The 19,507-nt window shown below is 33.5% G+C and overlaps 1 protein-coding gene across 2 annotated transcripts in view; it reads left to right on the top strand.

The window, feature by feature from the left end:
• RALGAPA1 (Ral GTPase activating protein catalytic subunit alpha 1) overlaps positions 1-19,507 on the top strand; it is a 252,075-nt gene that overhangs the window by 212,374 nt on the left and 20,194 nt on the right. For both annotated transcript variants that reach the window (XM_040620839.1, XM_008694072.2), the window contains 2 exons: positions 9,514-9,672; positions 11,341-11,468. In XM_040620839.1, the coding sequence (XP_040476773.1) occupies positions 9,514-9,672; positions 11,341-11,468 (287 nt within the window). The remainder of the gene's footprint in view (positions 1-9,513; positions 9,673-11,340; positions 11,469-19,507) is intronic.

Here is a 19,507-nt window from a genome sequence, read left to right as displayed (position 1 = left end):
TTTCTATTCCATGAACATGGGATATCTTTCCATTCACTCCTGTAGTCTAAAATTCCTTCAGCAGTGTTTTGTAGTTTTCAGTACACAAATCTTTTTCCTCCTCGGTTAAACTTCTCCATTAAGTGTTTTATTCTTTTTGATGCAATTGTAAATGGAATTATTTTTGTACTCTTTTTTATTTGTTCATTGTTAGTATATAGAAATGCAACTGATTTTCAAGTGTTGATTTTATATCATGTACCTCTATTGAATTCATGTATTAGCTCTAACTGTTTTTGTGGAACCAGAGGTTTCTGAATTTAAGATCATGTTTTTTCAATGTTCCTATGGAGGAACAAGAGCTTGGACCTTTCCTGGTCCATCATTTTGGTGACATCACACCCTAGGACAAGTTTTGACTTTTTTTTTCTTTTAAGCTAATTCTAAATTTAAAATTATTTGGTAATTTACCAACTGGAAAAGTGCTAGTATTTTTTCCAATTATTTAGTAAGGAGAAAGGACACAGGCAATTACATGGCATAATATTCCAGTTGTTTAATATTGAGATGCCAGAAGTATTGGGACTTTTTAAGATATAAGCATATGTTTGTAATTTTTACAATGTTATAATATAAGCATGTATATTATTTCAGTTGTTGTAATAATTATACCTGTTGGGCTTTCTTTTTAATGCCTGTTTTATTGAAGAAAATTACCCTAATTAGATGGGCTTTTTTACTTAAAGCAATTTAACGTGTTTGTTTTAGTGAGAAAATGTTACAATGTCACTGCTTTCACATGTATAGCATCTACCATATAAGTGAAGTCCATCAAAATTATAAACAATATGTAATAAAGCAACATCATTTTGGAAGGGTATAGTTCTCTTCTCAGGTAATTTAAATCAGTTTAAATAAAATCTATATCAGGTTGGGACTAAATTGAGGCAACATTTTCACTTAATTCAGTAGAAAGGAAAAATATACCCGGTCTCATAATTCAGTATAACAACTATTCTAAACCTCCTTTTTATAGAAATTTAAAAAAAGAAAAAAAAAACACCTTAACATTTATTTTTCTCTATATACTGACTTTTCCTCTTCCCAATTCCCTATGAATCTTGCCCTTAATCTGCTCTTCAGAGTCCTACTATGTAAGATTTTTCTAACAGGCTTATATTTTAGCTCTATTATTGTATCAATTTCTTTTTAATAAAAGGTTAAATATTTAAACTTAATCATGGAAACCAGTTGTCTTATACCAGTTCTCCTTAATAAAAAAATCACTTTCTGTATTGGTATTTTTTCTCCTGAATTTAATAAATTCCACATTAGTGGTAATAAGTTGAGGCCTAGAACATGTGTCCTATTACAAATGAACAATTGGATATCATTAGGTTGTCCCCCTTTCCTCTGTAGATACATCTTTAGGTGTGTTAATCCATTCAGTAGACACATTAATGAGCACTGGTTGAAGTGTAATATTGGAGGAAGTAAGGCTCGTTGACCTCAGCATGGAGTTTAATACCTCTAATTAAATTAGGTAGTCGACAGTCAGTATAAAGAAATAGCCGTGCCTCTGGCAAGCTAGAATTATTTATGACTCTGGTTCTTTGTTTTAAACTTGAAAGGAGAAAATCGTTTGTATCTATTTTATAGAACCTAATTTTAGTTCTCACTTTTTATTTAAAATATCATGTGGTGATTTTGTAAATTATTTTTAAGCATTTTATTTTCTCAGAATGAGAGGTAAATATCCTTGAACCTGTTTAAGTGTAGTGTTTTATTTCTTGTGAAGAGAAGCTTTTTCAAGGCTCAAGACAGTAGCAGCAGAATTTTTACAACATAGACTATACTTTTTGAACAAATGAATCAAAATATTCAGTTGAACAAAGTACTCTCTTAGAAATATACTACCATATCAAAAATCCTCATATAACCCTAGACAAAGCTATCTGTTCTATAAATTATCTCTATCTGAGGAAGATTGATGGAAAAAAATCACTTAACTGAGTTTATTCTGTTTACTCTTAAATATCAAAAGTACTGCAAGCATTGGTATAAAGTGTTCACAGGGGCTTGTCTCATTTCCTTGGTCTCCTTATTCTGGCCACTTGGTGATACTCTGCTTCATAAGTAGCTGAATTACCCTGTTAGAAGTTTTACGAAGATCAAGTTGAGATCATTGTAATTTACTTAGTTGGAGTCTCCAGTCTGTCCTTTCCTGCACCCCCCAAAAGTTGGGAAAGAGGTACTTAAGTCAGTTTCCTCTGAAGTATTGTTAGTGTAATGGGCAGCACTTCATTTTCTGTTTTTGAATTTGGTCATGATAGTTTCCCAAATAAATCAGCTTTTTTCACCTGATTGGTCTGATTTTAATTTTAAATCTATTTTTCTTTATTTTGTCTAGAAATAAAATTGAAATATACTTTACTTTCCAAAGCACTTTTATGCTAAATATAGTCTGGAAAGTGAATTCAAACACAAATTTAAGAAATAATAATGAAATTTTCATTATTTTAGTAAACATTAGTTAGTATAATAATCAATGGTATGGAATTATACTCATGGTTTTAATCCCAAAATAACAGTCTTACATAACATAATTCTATTTTAATATCCTAGACTTTACCTTTAACCCCACTTTCTGTAAATATACTTTTTATGACAAGAATAGAGCATAGAGAAACCAGGAAATATAAATGGTTCAGAGTAAATTTATCTCACCACTGCAAATGGTATAACTTGGGTTCTATAGCAGTGGCTTCTCATTGCATGTAGAATAAAGTTCTGATTCTTCACTATGGCCTTCAATGCCCCATGATTTGACCACCTGCCTGCCTACCTTTCTGATCACATCTCCTGTCACCTTCCTTTTCATGTAGCACAATCTGGCCTCATAGCCATCATTCTAATCTGCCAACATGTCAAGTTCATTCCCATCTCAGAGGGTATGGACTTACTGTTCTTTCCATTTGAAATGCTCTTTCTCCACATCACCAGGCTTTCTCATTCTCATTGTTCTATTCTCAGATTCACATGACGGTTTCTCAGACCTTCCCAAACCATCCTAGCTAAAGAAGTCCCCTTTACCCAGTAACACTATCGCATTACCCTATTTTATTCTCTCTATAGCACTTACACCTCCTGTCACCATCTTTAAATAAATGCCATAATTGCAGATAATTCTGTGTTTATGCTGTGCACTATGTAATGATAAAAAATTTACCTAGTTACTGTGATATTATAACTAGACTTAACCTGATCATGTCTTGTTTCAGTTCTTGTTTCTCTGAGCCCTTTCTCAAGTCTCCTCTCTTTCTCCCATCATCCTTTTTCTTTCCCATCTGTGTTTCTCCGTTTCTTCAACACAAGCATCAGACTTGAACATGCTCCGGTGTTCTTCCGAGAACTGTTAAGTTCGTGTTCGTCCAAATGTAACCAAAAAAGAAGTCACCCCACGTGTCTAAAAACTGTTGCTTCTCCTTCTCTGAAACTTCAGACTCCAATAATTTCCAAATATAATAGCTTTGTTTTCTTGAGTTTCTGTGATGGAAAATATTTTAAAGGAAAATTTTATACCAAGCTTTTGGTTATACTAGAAGTCAAGTCCAGTAGGGATTTTCCTTTTTTTCAGTTGGTTATTGAGACGTTTCAAAAACCAGTTTTCAAGCTGGGGTCTTTTCAAACACATCTTCTGCACAGAAGTCACACATTTCAATAAAGCATTTTCAGCACTGTCTTTTTAATACTCAGCAGTATGTGTTGAGTGCCCACTCTACTGAGGTAATTGTATACTAGACACCATTCCTATTGTTTCAAGAAGCTTTTCTTAGTTACTAAAAATGAATGATCCAGACAGCAAGTAAACATATGAAAGTATGTATGATCCTAAAATGTATGAAAGTATGCTTTTTAACATGATTGAGGAGTATTTGATAGTGTCAGTTTTGCTATGTGTGGGTGTCTGAAAGATGGGGGAAAGAATGAGGGCTTGAGGCAATATTAATCAGTTTAAATTTCTACATGTATACCACTATCTCCCAAGCTGCCTAACCTGATTAACTTCTGTGCGTTCTTCAAATACCATTATAGGTCAGTTTTCTTTGTTATTTGCATTCAGAGAAGTATATTTAGAGGATTATCTATATCATTAATTATTCAATTATTATTTCTTTTATTCTATCTCCTTCACTGGACTTGAAGCTTTGTGAGAGCAAAGACTGTGTCTGGTTTGTTTTTTGGTTTTTCACCATTGTATCTACACTAGCCAGCACAGTGCATTTAGTCAGCTCTCAGTATTTGCTAATGTATCAAGAAAAGTGAATGGCAGGGGAGAAGCTTTTTAAGAACTTATGAACTAGTTCAGGTATGTGGGATGACGAACATTTGACATAGGGCAACAGTAGATGAAATAGGAAGGAAAGTACAAAAAAGGAATCTAATGGTTTTTTTTTTAAAAATGAAGAGCTTGTTAGAGATACAGTAAGGAAAACAGAAATTGAAGAGTTTCAGATTTTGACCCTGAGTAATTATAATTAGTTGTTAGGTACTTTAACAGAAATGGGGAATTCAGAGGGTAAGCTGATTTTGTGAAAGATGATATAGTTACTTTACATGAAATCTAGTTTCCAGCTCCAGATGAATGATATTTCACGGCATTGAGGAAATCTAGAATTGAATGTAATCTCTGATAATCATGGAAAATGAAAACATTTTGTTGTCTTAAGATAGGCAAACGTCTGATTTTCATAAAAGGACATGGAATAGTCCACTAACTACAAAAATTAACAGTAATGAGCTCCATGTCAATGCCTGACAAAATAGGATTATTAAACAGATGGTTTGTGAGCACTTAGGTAATGAAGTAGTGATCACTAGGAGCCACCATGAGTTCACCATAACAAATCACATCAAAGTAACTTAATTTGTTTTAATAGGATTACTAGATCAGGGAAGGCCATTGACAGTATAAAGCATTTAGCCAAGTTGTTTGTTGTGAACAAGTTGAAGAGATGTGGTCTTAATAGTTCAGTAAGTATATACATTCATGACTGTTGTATAATCACATCTAGAGGCATAAATTAATTATTTAATGAAAGGCATATAGGGAGGTGGTTAAAAGTATTGTTTCTGGAATTAGATTGCCTTGGTTTCAATTCTGACTCTGCCATTTACTAGTCATGTGACATTAGGCAAGTTAATTTATCTTTTTAAGTTTCAACTCCTCACCTGTAAAAATAGGGGTAATAATAATTATACTTTATAGCATTGTTGTTAAAACTAAATTATGCTAAAGCACTTAGAATAGTAAGAATTTAATAAATGTTGGATATTATTTTAACCAGGAGGAACATTTATGGTGACCTGCTATAAGGCTGTTACCCAGACTTGTCCTACTTGACATTTTTATCCAAAATCTAAACAAAGACACAAGACATTGAATTTAAGGTTAACCCAAATCTGGGTAAGAGAGAGCCAACACATTGAATAGCAGAATCAGGCTAAAAGAGACTTTGATAGGTTTAAGGATAATCTGAACCTGGCAAGGTAAAATTTAATAAGAATAAATATGAAATTCTCCCTTTAGATCCAGCAGTCAGTTTTACCTGCTTAGAACTTTGTAAGAACAAGACTTAAGGGTTTGAATTGACTACAACTTCATTTGAGCCAACTTTGTAAAAATGCAGAAGATAATTTAGTTAACAAAACAAACAAAGTGGTCCCACTATGAGCTGATTGTATTAGAGCATATATTAATAATGTGTTCAATTCCAGACACCACAATTTAATAGAAACTTCGTAAACCGAGGTAATAATCCAAGATAATGAATAGACTTATAAGCTATAAGAGGAGGAACTCTAAGGACACATTTAACATGGAAAAGAAAAGTTGAGATATATATTAGGCCAATCCTCAAATATCTGAAAAGATAATATATATAATATAGACTGGTTTATTTGGTAAAGCTCATTTTAGAAGAACTAGCTTCAGAAAGCAAATTTTAGCTCAGTGTAAAGAATGTTCTAATGATTGTAGCTCCTTAAAAATGAACGGGCTGACTCATGAGGGTGTAAAGTTCCCAACCCTAGAAATATTCAGACAAAGACAGGATTACTTGTCAAGGATATTGCCATGAGAGTTCTGTATTGGGTGGGAAATCAGAGCTTTAGGGTCTCTTCCAGTGCTGATACTCTATAATGTATTGAGGACTTCAATTTTACACATGTTGAATTTCGTTAAGTACATTATCTTCATGAATTGATAATGATAATCTGCAGCCTATATTATATACACTGAAATAAAATTATTTCAGCAGCATTTGAAGTGAATTTGGAAAAATCATTTGGTCACCAATCATTTTAACAGATTCATCCCATGTACAGAAGTCTTGTACTCTTGGGGCACCTGGGTGGCTCAGTCGGTTAAGTGTCTGCCTTTGGCTCAGGTCATGATCCCGGGGTCCTGGGATCGAGCTCCACATCAGGCTCCCTGCTCAGCTGGGAGACTGGTTCTCCCCCTCCGTCTGCCGCTCCCCCTGCTTGTGTTCTCCCCCCACCCTCTCTCTGTCAAATAAATAAATAAAACCTTTAAAAAAAAAAGTTTTGTACTCTGTTTCAGAAGTGATTGGCATCTGGGTACAAAAACATGTAGGTAGAACTCTGAGAGTGCTCAGAGTATAGAAGAACCTGGAGCGTATACACAGGACACAATCTTGTAAATCCATAAGAGATAAGGAATAAACATAAAATATTATATAAAGTATGTGTGTTAAATATGTCAAATGTACTTCTGAAATGTACTTCTATTTACTGTTAATACTCAAAATTCATTCAGTAATCTTTCAAAAATTCGTAAGATATACATAGCAATGATTAGCAATTTCTCAAGTTGTGTTTATTGTGTTGCAGGTTTTAAAGACCTAAAGATAGAAAAACATACCTAATAAGGACAACATAACCACTCTTTAAAAAATGATAAGGATGTTCTTGAAGCTTTCCCCTCAGAGTGCTTGAACATGTTTAGAATGACTTTGTTATATGTATGGTTCTGGCCACAAATATCTTCATTACAGTGTCTTAGTAAAAATATATTGTTTTTTTTCCCATTAAACTTCTTTAACAGACTTTTAATACTCTGTGGTAGATATTTGAAGACAAGCTTTGGTTATAGGATGAAACTTTAGTTGCCCTTTTCTCTCATTTCTTTAGATAAGTGGGCACTAGAAATTATAGATAGCTTTGGCAAGAGTTCAAGGGTTAATGTAGCAGATAAATAAAAGGAATTTTCTGTAAATTGAGACCTGCATTATTTCAGTTGTCTTGTCTTTCCTAACCTAACTCATTTAATTTTAAAAAGTAAATACTTAAATTCTTCCTGACAGTGTGCTCAGCTTTTACTATCGTTTATTACTTCAATTATACTTGATATCACTTAGAACAATCTGCCATTTGGAAATCTCAGTATAGCCTGGAGCTTAGTATTAGATCTGGCTGCTATTGTAACATGTACAGCATATGACATTAATGTATCAAAATTAGATTGGATCATCCCTCCTGGTTAAATTTATTTCACATTTCTTTTGTATTCAGTTAACATAAACCTATTAGGGAAGCTGACACATGGGGATGGCTGTATAGGAAGGATATTTTTAAAGTATTTTGATTAAAAAATGAAATTATAGAGCCATGGCTTTTCTAAGTTGTGTAATCTGTTTGGTTTTTAAAAATGTCACAGAGCCCAAGTACTAAATTTATATTATTCAGTGAGTGTGTATGTCCACACATGTGTGTGGTGTGGTGTAAATAATGAGAATTAAAACTTAAACAATATTTTGATGGTTAGGCCTACCATCATACATTTAGAGCAATAAGTATGTTTATGGTTTCCAAAAAGAAAAAAATTTAATATACTTAAGCCTAAAAAAAAGTCTCCTTAAAAGAAAATAAATATTTTTATACTGTATTTCTTAAATAATAGATTCTGGTCAATAGATGTAGCCTGGGTACTGTCTTATAATCCATCATAGTATCTGAGGGGGCATTTCTTGCTTAGGAATACAAATGTTAAAGTTCAGGGACTTGCCTTGTATTTTCAGATACTTTAATGACATTCATAGTAATTAGGATTTTCTAGCTGTTAGGGACTTTAAAAACCATTAGAACACTGGTTCTTGACTTTTTTTGTGTTACATACTCCTATTTGATAGACTCTTTCCTCAGAAAAATACACAAAATTTTACACATAATTTTCAAATATACGCAGAACCCCCTTGAACCCAGGTTAAGAACTCCAGGGTTATGGGGTGCCTGGCTGGCTCATTCGGTAGAATGTGTAACTCTTGATCTCTGGGTCATGAGTTCAAGCCCCACATTGGGCGTAGAGCTTACTTAAAAATGAAAAGACTCCAGGGTTAAGGGTAACGGAAGAAAGAATCTTTCATTAATTAGATTTAACTTCTTTTTTGTTTGTTTGTTGAAATCACACATTAACTTTTTTCCTGCTCTGTGTTCTTTAAGCCAAGTAGATTGCATATTTCAAAAATAGAAATTGCTTGTATATTAGCTCATCAAAAAATATTGATGGCACTTATCCTAGTTCTCCCTCTTCTAATTCTAAATCTTTAGTGTGTCACACAAACAGTGTGTCCATTTATCTGAAAGTAGTAGAAAAGCTCATGTGAGATATGCACCAAAAATGGACTCAGGTGTTTGCAGTGACAGAATCAATGTATTAAAATAATCAAATTTTATAATAAAATACATGTTTATACGATAATCTCTATGAAGAAAACTGAAGACTCATGGGTATTAAGTTCACTTTTCTAATAACTTAGAAATCCAACTTTTGGATGTTTTGCTTTTTTAGAATTTTAATCCTCATAACGTTAACTCTCTCTGATTGCCAGAAGCACCTTTGTAAAGCACGACAAATATTTAAACAACATCTTCAGAGTCTAACACATGTCAAGAAATCTGTTTGGAAGAATTTCATATACATCATTTCATAGGCAAAAATGTTGAACCAAATACAGTCAACTTTCTCTTAATAGATTATTTACCCAATTTATGAATTATCTATTTCTTTTCCTTCTCTTCCTGTTGCCTTCTTTAGGCAACTTTACTGCTCATTAGCCCTTTGAGAGAGTGGTCAGAAAAAAAGAAAAATCTTATGTCGCTCACTTTTAAAAAACATTTAAACAATCTTGTAGAAGGTTTCATAGTGGGAAACTAGTGTAGTTGCTAGTTAAGGAGAGTATTTGGGCTGTATGTGAATTTTATTCATCTAAGTTCTATGCTTCCCATTGACTGTAGACAGCTGAACATTTTCTGGTCTTTTGCAGTGTCTCCTAATGTTTTGAGTGTTTGTGTTTCATGTGTTGTGAAAAATGATCAAATGAAATTCATGGTTTTTTATTTCTTTACGTTTTAATCTTTGTATAGTATAGTATTGTATAGTATATTGTCAGTAGCTGTTTGAAGAGCTATATGCTTTTTTCTAAAGCACTATGAACTATTTTCTTGGTTTTCCAGTTGAGACATTTGGGAAATGACGAAGTACACATTGTTTGGTCAGAGCATACTAGAGACTACAGGAGAGGAATTATTCCTACAGAATTTGGTGATGTCCTTATTGTAATATATCCAATGAAAAATCACATGTTCAGTATTCAAATAATGAAAAAACCAGAGGTAAGAACTCCTTATGTTACATTTTAATAATATATTTTGAGCTCTATGTGAGTTTGTGAGTTTCTTCTTTCAGAAGAATTAGACTAGGCATATCAGGTTATGAAAACGGGGAAGTGAGACACAGACTCTGATAGCTATGTAAGTTGTGTAAGTCTGGTTCAGAAGGCGCTAAAACTGGAAAAATTGCAAGAAACTATGTTCAAGTGGGAGAAGGCTAAGGTAGTGCCAGAGTGGAAGTTCCTTTCTACCAGGCTCACAGAAGGATTGCCTGTTACTAAGAGGATGATCATAGTTTCCTAAAAGACACAATAAGAAGTAATCATTCCCTTTAGGACAGGAATGTATCATTCCTGTATTTTTAGTTAATATATCTTACTAAGAATTACATGATTATGTAGTCATGTTCCTTAATAAAGGAAAGTTCTACAAAGTCAAAAAAAAAAAAAGAAAAAAGTTCTAGTTAGATCTCTTCTACCATAAGGTTGAAATACACTTGCAGAAGTATTTTCTTTCAAAATAATTTAAAAAGTGTGGTAGTGTTTCGGTGTCTTTCTTATTTTTTAATTGAATACCTTCAATTTATAGAAAACCTATTTTTTGACAGTTGATCCTGAATCTTTAGAATTTCTTGAATTAGACTAAGTTCCCCAGGTGTGAGTTTTTAAGTTTACAGCCAGGTTTTTTTAGGGTTTATCTAAACCAGAGGTCAGCAAACTATGACCCACTTCCTATTTTTGTACAGCCTGCAAACTATTAACGGTTTTTATATTTTTAATGGGATTTTCTTTTTTTTTTCTTTTTTTGCTTTTTTTGTTTTTGTTGTGTTTTCGGTGTCCCCTTTCCCCACCGCCTAGGTTTTTCTTTTTTAAAAAAAATCAAAGAATTCCCTCACCCCCACCCCGTCAGGCTCCCTGCTCAGCTGGAAGCCTGCTTCTTCCTCTTCTTCTGCCCCTTCCCCCCACTCATGTTCTTTCTCCCTGGCTCTGCTCACTCTCTCTCAAATAAATAATCTCTAAAGAAAAAAAATTTTTTTTAATCAAAGAAGAATATACATCAGGGACAATATATGGCCACAAAGCCATATTTTTTGAAATATTTACTGTATTATCCGAGGCTCACATTATTGCCTTCAGCTGTCATTTGTACCAACCATATTCAAACAGAATAACTTTGAAACTGTCAGTCATCTGATAAAAATGACAATTACCGAAACATAGATTTTTTTCTAATAAACCGTGTAATAAAAGTCTTTTAGGTTCTGTAGTAAAGCTGGTATCACTCAAAAATAATGAAGACCTAACTTACTGCCTATAAGGATGTATTATCTTCACTGTGTTTACTCAATGGAGGGAAAGGAATTTATTTCCAGTGTTGGATTTTGGTGTGCAATAGAGGCTACAAAAATTTAAAAACTGTCAGGGAATAAGAGTTATTTAGTCAGTTAAATGAAGCACAGTTCTTTTGAATGGGGAAACCCTGTAGACCTTTGGCATTTTTTGTTTATTGTCCTGGTGTTAACCATGGAAAAGAATTGAATTTGAATAGTATTTCTATGAAGGAAGAACTAAAGAGGAAGTAGAAACATTTTTGTGTGCAATGTCTTGATTATTCTTATTTATAACCTTTCTCCAATATGAGTATAAAATTATATTCTAATTTCTCAATCAGGTTCCCTTCTTTGGTCCACTTTTTGATGGTGCTATTGTGAATGGAAAGGTCCTACCCATTATGGTTCGAGCAACAGCTATAAATGCAAGCCGTGCTCTGAAATCTCTGATTCCACTGTATCAAAACTTGTATCCTTTTAACAGTATGGTTTCTACTGTAATACATGTCTACTTTACAAGGTAAGTATTTCTTATGTGTTAGGTGAGTTTCTGTTTATTGATATATAAATGCTAGAGTTCCTCCCCCGTGTTTGAGCAGTTATGATATTTGAGTGGTGTATTTTCTTTTTTATACTACTAATCAGTACTTATCTTTTGGTTAATTAATTAGGGCCCCATTAGGGGTACTCTAATACTCTAGAGTACGACTAGGTACTCTGATAGTCTAGATGTATAAAAATAACCAAAATAGTCATCATTAAGTACTCAATCTCGTTGAGGAGATACACTGTTTTTAGTGCATGTGTTGTAACAGAGTTATGTACAGTGTTCTGGATGTATAATGACAAGCAGCCTCTCAGCTGGAAGGGGTAGTGGTGTCAAGAAACTCTTATGAGAAATGTGAGGATTGAATATTGAAAGATGATGAATACGAGTTAATCGGGTGGGTGAGATTGAGAAGAGCATTCCAGGCAGAGGGAACAAGGTAAACAAAGATGTGGAAGTATGAGAGGACGTGGGATGTTTAATAACATGGCTTCTGGAGCCAGATCTGGCCTTCACTTCCTTAGCTATCTAGCCTTGGGAAAATTATTTAACCTGAGCTTCAGTTTCCATATCTATAAAATGAGAATGATAACATCTAGCTCACTGTGTTAGGAGAACTGAATGAGTCATTATGTATAAAGCTCTTAGAGCAATGCCTGGCACAAAATATATACACAGTTTTAAATTTTACATTGTTTTCTGATATTCCTTTCTAAAATGAATTTGTGTTTCCATGTACCTTTTCTATATGATTAAAAACATTTGTATTATTTTTCTTTTACTTAATAAGTTGTTAAGCTTTACAGGGAAGGCTTTTTAAAATATCCTGTGTTCTATTCCACATGAAATGGATTTATCGTAATTCTGCCACATATATTCTCTTCTTTTGATGAAAATTGACTTAAGCAATCTGATTCCTATGTAATTTCTCATGTATTCTGACACTGTGAAATGGAATTATAGGTGGATCATGGCGTGGTACATTGATTAAGCTTAATGACATTTATGTAGCATTTCTTATTTGTGACAGTTATATCTTCACTTACTTTTAAGTTGAAAGCTCAGATCTGAAGTGGTTATTGTAAAATGCAGTGATTTGGTTTATTATTTCCTGAATATCTCTAGAAAGTTAGCTGAGCCAACAAGGAATGTACAGATTATTACCCATAAACTAATTTTATCCACACTGTCAACTCCTCTGGGGTTGTCTTCTTTCTAACCTTTGCCTCCTTACAGTTTGCCTGATCCTGATGTTCATCCTAAGGTTAGTGTCCTCCACCATTTCATTTAAGACACAATTGAAAGAATGCCTTAAGTCTTTTGGAAAATTGATGAGAGAGATTAGAAGTACAAAACTCTATTTGCCTCTTGTGTCATAAAACAGGAGCTCAGTTTTGTGAGCAAACACAAACTATTTCTGACCCAAGGTACAAACATTTAAGATGCACACCTTACCAAATAGTTAAAAATGCAAAATTAAAAATATTGGGGCTATGGCTTAATTTCTTTTTCCTGCATCTAAGTTCATACTCTTGAGAACTATTTCAGATTTGCATGTTATACTAGAGGTATGGTGGCTGGATTTGCAGTTAGAAAATACTGATTTTTAACTCAAGCTCTGCCTTGTGATCTTGGTCTAGTCACAGAATTTCTAAACCTCACTTTTTTTGTCTGTAAAAAAGATAATACCCATCTCAGAATTACTGTGAAGATTAAATGAGGTAATGAATTTGGGTGTGCTTGGTAAGTGAGTACATTATTTTGTGCAGCGATTAATTCTGTTATCTGTAAAGATTACAGTCAATATTAAAACAACTCTACCCAACACCAAGGAATTGCCTAATTGAGTTTTTATGTTTGGTTGGTTGGTAGGTTAATTGATTGGATTGGATTTTCAGGCCTGTTTCTTGAAGTTTTTTAATAGTTAGCTCATCTTGCTGAGACATTAATAGATACCACATTCGAGAAAATTTCTAAGATAAAGAGAGATAATTTCAGATTGAAAGAGTAAACATGAACATTTTATTTACACAGCAAATATGAGCAATTTCCATCAGCAGAACCACTTCTGGAACACTCAGAATAAAAACATAAAATCAGACAGATCAAAGAAATTTTTCTTGACTCGGAAGCTTGAATTTAGAAGCTATGTGGAAATTATTTCTCCATACTATTTAAGGATGTAATAAAGATGCTCCTAGCCTTTGCTAATCTGAGGAATATATAGTCATCTTTTACAGGGACTCACTAAGTTCTATATTAATTCTAAATGTCAGGGGAAATGATTTCATACAGGTAGATTACTTGATTTTTAAATGCAGCCTTATATACTAAGTTACAACTAGGTGTTTTTAAGATATTGAAATATAGATGTCTTTGAATTTTAAATAATGTATATCTCAGAAATATATTAAATTTTAAAATGTATGTTTTTGACAAATCCAGATAAGTTCCCATTGAGGAAAAAAATCATGTGTTCTAAAACAGATCAATAGAACTTAACAGAAATTATGACAGAAATTGAAATAGAAGTAGGCTTTGAAAACCACCAGTTACTACTTTAATCCTCATAAGAGAAATAAAGAGATAAAAGATTATATAATAAACTCACTTATATTTGGATAATTATACTGCTGTGTTAGTTATTTTATGCCCAATAAAAGTACCCACTAAGATTCCACAGCATAAATTGTGCTATTTATGATCATTAAATACAGTTTAAATTTTATCCTGGGAACATCTTCTGTAACTATGAATCTAATGTTGTTCACTAAATGAGGACAATATTGATTGTCATATGCTGTCCAAATCGATCATGCTGGCAGCCAGAATTGCAGTAATCTGTCAGTATTGATGACTGTCTTTCAAGCTTTGAAACCTCTCCTTCACTTCACTTGTCATTTCTTGCATTACTTGTACTTGAAAAGCATTTTCTTGCAACCTCGGTCTTTGTCAGCTAGGCGATTTTTTTTTTTTTTTTTTTTTTTTTTTTGTCTCGAGCTCAATTTGTTGATTATGCAATTAGAATTGAAATGCAATGCTGGGGAGCAAGAATAGGCAGATTCTGGGTAACCAGTGGACCTGAGGGGTATTTCAGGTTGATCTGAGCCATCATTTGTTAGTTACCTGTTGAGTGTGTGTGTGTGTGTGTGTGTGCGCGCACGCGCATGCTGGGGTTGGGTTGTTTTGCTGTTGTTGTTTTTAATTTTTTTTGGCTTTTTTGCAGTGGGAATAATGATGTTGCAGTAGTAATTTCATGATCTTAGCTATCATTACTCTATACCTTAAATAAAAATTTTAAAGCAATTTTTTATGATCCTAGAGACATTTCAACTATGTACAAATGTTAAATATGATGCTATCATGTATGTACTTTTTTAACATGAGATTTATTATAAAAAGAAATTTTCAGAAGTTACAGTGTACAATCATGTTGTATTAGGGTTCTCAAAGAAACAGAGTCAATGGGATGTAGGTATATACGTACATAAAGAGAGAAAGATTAATTTTAAGGAATTAGCTCACACAGTTGTGGGGACTGGCAAGTCTGAAATCTGCAGGAGTTCTTAGGTAGAGTTGATATTGTAATCTGAGTCAGAAGGCATCTGGAGGTAGAATTCCTTACTTCCGTAAGGACCTCAGTCTTTTCTCTTAAAGCCTTCAACTGATTGGTTGAGGCCCACCTACATACATTATAGAGTATGATCTGCTTTACTCAGTCTCTTGATTTTAAATGGTAATCACATCTGAAAAAATACCTTCACAGCAATGTCAAGACTGGTGTTTAACCAAAACCTGGATACCATGACCCAGCCAAGTGGACAAAATTAACTGTCTCACATGTCCCATTTTTCTTAAATTTTTTTTTAACCGTACTGTAAAATATAACTTGAAAAAAATACATAAATTCTAAATGTATGGTGAATAATTATAGTTTAACCATGACCAGCTCAAGAAATAGAACTGTACTGTTATTCTTCTATCAAAAATATTTCCTGATCACTTTTATGATAGTGGTGAAAATTTGAGAAACATGTAGAGACAAATCACAGTTGAGCCTTGAACAACATAGGTTTGAACTGCACAGGTCCACTTATTTGTGGGGTTTTTTTCTGACAAATACTGTATAGTATTATAAATGTATTTTTTCCTCCTTAGGATTTTCTTAATATTTTCTTTTTTCTAGTTTATTTTAAGAATACAGTATGAAATGCATGTAACGTACAAAGTATGTGTTAATCAACTTCTCAGTAAGGCTCTGATCAGCAGTAAGCTATTAGTAGTTAAGTTTTGGGGGAATTAAAAGATTTTGGAGCTGCATGGGATGTTGGCACCCCAGCCTCCATGTTGTTCAAGGGGCAGCTGTAGATGGTAATTTTTTTCTCCAATACGCTTATCATTTAATAGGGGAGAGAATAATATGTAAGTTAATAATTATAAGATAAAATGTGACATAGGGTTATAGGTAAAATGTTCTGGGAGTTCTAAGGAAGAAATTATTACTTAGGGAGTAAGAAAATAAAGAATGCATAGAAAATCTGGGACTCAGAGGGTGAGATTTTAGAAGATGGAATGCAGCATGTCTTTTATAATTCTTGTAATTATATGTAGGGGCTTTTTAAGGGGCTTCTTGTAATTTATACGTAGGGGCTTATTTTATTATTATTTATTTTATATTATATGTTTATATAATATATATGTGATATTCTGAAATACACAGTATGAGGGATATTATAAAATTAAATGGCATCTTTAAAAAACACGTTCTTCCTAGGTTTAATATTCTTTCCTACCAAACCAATATTAATCTGTTTAGATTTGACCTTTTTGTAAATGCCAGAATTGGGTTTCTGTTTAACTTTATCAGACAAATTACCAGAAGTCAATGATCATTCTTCAATTAGTCACAGTTTGTTATCCCTGCAGTTCTACTACTCACATGTAAGGAACTTGTTGCAAAAGTATGAGAGCCAAAATGAAATGAAATGTAATTGATTGGCTCCACTAATGTAGTTTGCCATTCATTATGATAGAACATTATAAAACCTCTTAGGGAGGCCCATCAATATTGCTGCCATTTCGTGTTAGAAGAAAGTGAGTTTATTGAGAAACTATATAATTTTATGTATACTGTCTTTTGAAGATTATTTAAGATAATATTCATAAAAATGGAATGTCCTTAATTTATAAATTATATTTTCAAATGTGGAAGCTGATTGTTGGCAAGTCAGTCCAGAATCACTTACTAAGTTTTATTTTAATCTGTAAAAAGAGTACTAAACTCAAGACTGTCGTAAGGATTAAATTATCTGTAGAGGCACTAAGCAGCCTGTCATGTAGCAAGAGCTCAGAAAATGGTAGTTACCTGATACTTGAGGATATTATTACGTTCTACACTAGAAATATTCCTCTAAAACACAAATATAAGTATATAAAAAAAACTCGTGCTGGCTGTTGAGTGTGTATTGAAATTCTTATGTGAATTCTTTGCACGCAAACAGTTCTTACTAGCTTAACCCTCCCAACCTCATATCCCTCACTGTAGTTTTGTCAAACATACTTGTACTTCTTCCTGCTCCACCCCTCATCCTTACTGTCATGTCCCACCATACTGACAGGACACTCTGTCTGTGTCTAGCTAGACCATATTTATCATCCCTGAGTGCTCTTTTCTTTTCTATGGTTTTGCCCCAAGAATACCCTTCTCTAGTATCTTCCATCTAATATACTCGTTCTGCATGACCCAGACTTTTTTTTTTTAACAAAGTTTCCTTCTCTAAGCAACACACTCACTGCCTTATAACATTTTGTTATAGGACTTATTGTATGTGCACATATTAATAAGTCTTACTAATCCTGGTTTCACTAACTTCTACCACAGCAATAACAGTACAGGTTAGGGTAGATGGATTCATGGGTGGATGGATGAACTATTCATTTTTTCTTTTTAACAGAAAATTTCTGTTCATTTCCAAGTGTACTTTTAAAAATAAGTTGTTCGTTGTTGTTATATTTGGTGGTTTGTATTGGTCTAGGCTACAACTGTAAGAGCATGCTGATAGGTAAGGAAAGGAAACCTAAGAACAGTAGAAACTGCCTCTGATACATGAACAAGCCAGAATAGCATACACACAAAAGGTGTTGTATTTTGACTGATTAATCATTATATTTTTACTAGAGGACATTACAGTTTAATGAAAATAATTTTCAGAGATCAATAGTCAGTGAGGTTTCCCCCTCCACTTCTTGAGGGGGGTGAGGGGGCAGGCAGGATCTGTCAAGGAGAAAAGTGAGCCAAAACACTTGTGTCTTGATGAAGTGACAGATGTTGTCCTAGGAAGAGTACAATTTAATGTCCCCCACTCCCCAAGGACAGAGGCAGCAGTGGTTATAGTCCTGAAGGCTTACACTCCCTGAAGGGCAAGGAAGGTGGTAGCCACAGGAGAGCTGGGAGGGGCAGCTATGAAAGTCTACATACTGCTGAGGTCTTTGGTTTCACTTCTTGAAACTTTGCACCACCTACATCAGTGATTCCATTAGGAGCCCTCAATATCTCGTTAAGTGCCCTTCATTCTACATACTTTCTAAATGAAAGTCTTAAACTTCATGGACAAATTGGTTATTTGTTACAAACTCTAAGATTTATTTATATTTTGTGGTCATTCATACTTCAAAAGAGGAGAATTCTTTAAATAAAATATTTCACCAACTAAGTGATCCAGGCTTTGTGGCTTTTGAAATGCTCGCAGCCCTTGTGCCTTTGATATTAACCATTGTAGTATGTCCTCTCTAAGAGCAGACAGACATTCTTATTTACTTAACAATGTGCTCTGTAATGAGAGCATTTCAGTCTCCTGTGTTAAAGAGATGGACATTGCTGTTGAAGGTTTTTTGGGTTTTTTTTTTTTTTAAGCTTTGATTAAACATACCCCTCCCCTGGCCTGTATTTTATTGCTAAACCTTATAGTCTGTGTATGCACATAGATTAATTATTTAAACAAACAGGGACCCTGGATATGTGCAACACTTCTATTGTGATTCTAATATAGTCTTATATCAGTTTTATTTTATTCAGCTGTTCTTTTTAAAAAATGGCAATATATGCCTATTGATGATGTTATTGGTATTTTGAGAGGTTTCCTTACAATCATTGTGGGAATATTTTATTGCATGCCTTTAAAGGTGTTAGTTTTGGGCTAGCAAATATGCCTTTGTCCTTCCAAAAATATAAAGGCAATAAACATAAATCTCTCTGCTATGTAATAAATTTTTGATAGTAGTGAAGTTTATTCTGTAGAATTGAACCAGTGTCTAAAAATGGCATCTTTTAACGTTCTCTAGAGATGATCATTTTACTAATTAAGACCAATAATAATTACTTTTCCTATATTTAAACAACGGGAGCTCACAAAAATGACTTCAGTATATGACCAACTTCTTTTTCTATTTCATTATATTAATTCTAGAGATATTTTCGATTTTTATTCTCTACCAAGAACACTTAATGCAAAATGACAGATTTAAGTATTAAAAAAGGCTATACTGAACATCAAAACGACTTTAAAATAAGTACGTTTAAGATCCTCTCAGAAATAAAGGAATAAAATCTTACGAAAGAAGTCATTACCAAAGGGGAAAAAAGTGACTGTCTCAGTAGAAGTTGAATGGCATCCAAACTTGTTCATGTAAAAAAAGAAAGTTTATATTCCTTTCCGCAAAAAAAAAAGGTTGCTAAGCAATTTGGGATCTTTCATTTATTCACCAAATATTTCTTGACTACCTACTGTATGGGAGGTGCTGTGAGAGAAAAGCTAGGGATAGAAAAACAGTCACTGCTTTCAAAGCTTACAGTCTGGTACAGCGGCTTACAGTCTGAATGGGTGAGTGGGTGGGTGGGTGAATGGGTGAATGAGCAAGTAGTGAATGAATGAAGTGCCCTCTGGTGAGGAGTCCAGCAGTAG

This window comes from Ursus maritimus, unplaced genomic scaffold, assembly GCF_017311325.1.
Source record: "Ursus maritimus isolate PB19 unplaced genomic scaffold, ASM1731132v1 scaffold_36, whole genome shotgun sequence".
In the NCBI taxonomy this organism is placed as follows: Eukaryota; Metazoa; Chordata; class Mammalia; order Carnivora; family Ursidae; genus Ursus; species Ursus maritimus.
Note: the sequence above shows the minus strand (reverse complement) of the source record. Positions and strands in the feature narration are given on the sequence as shown.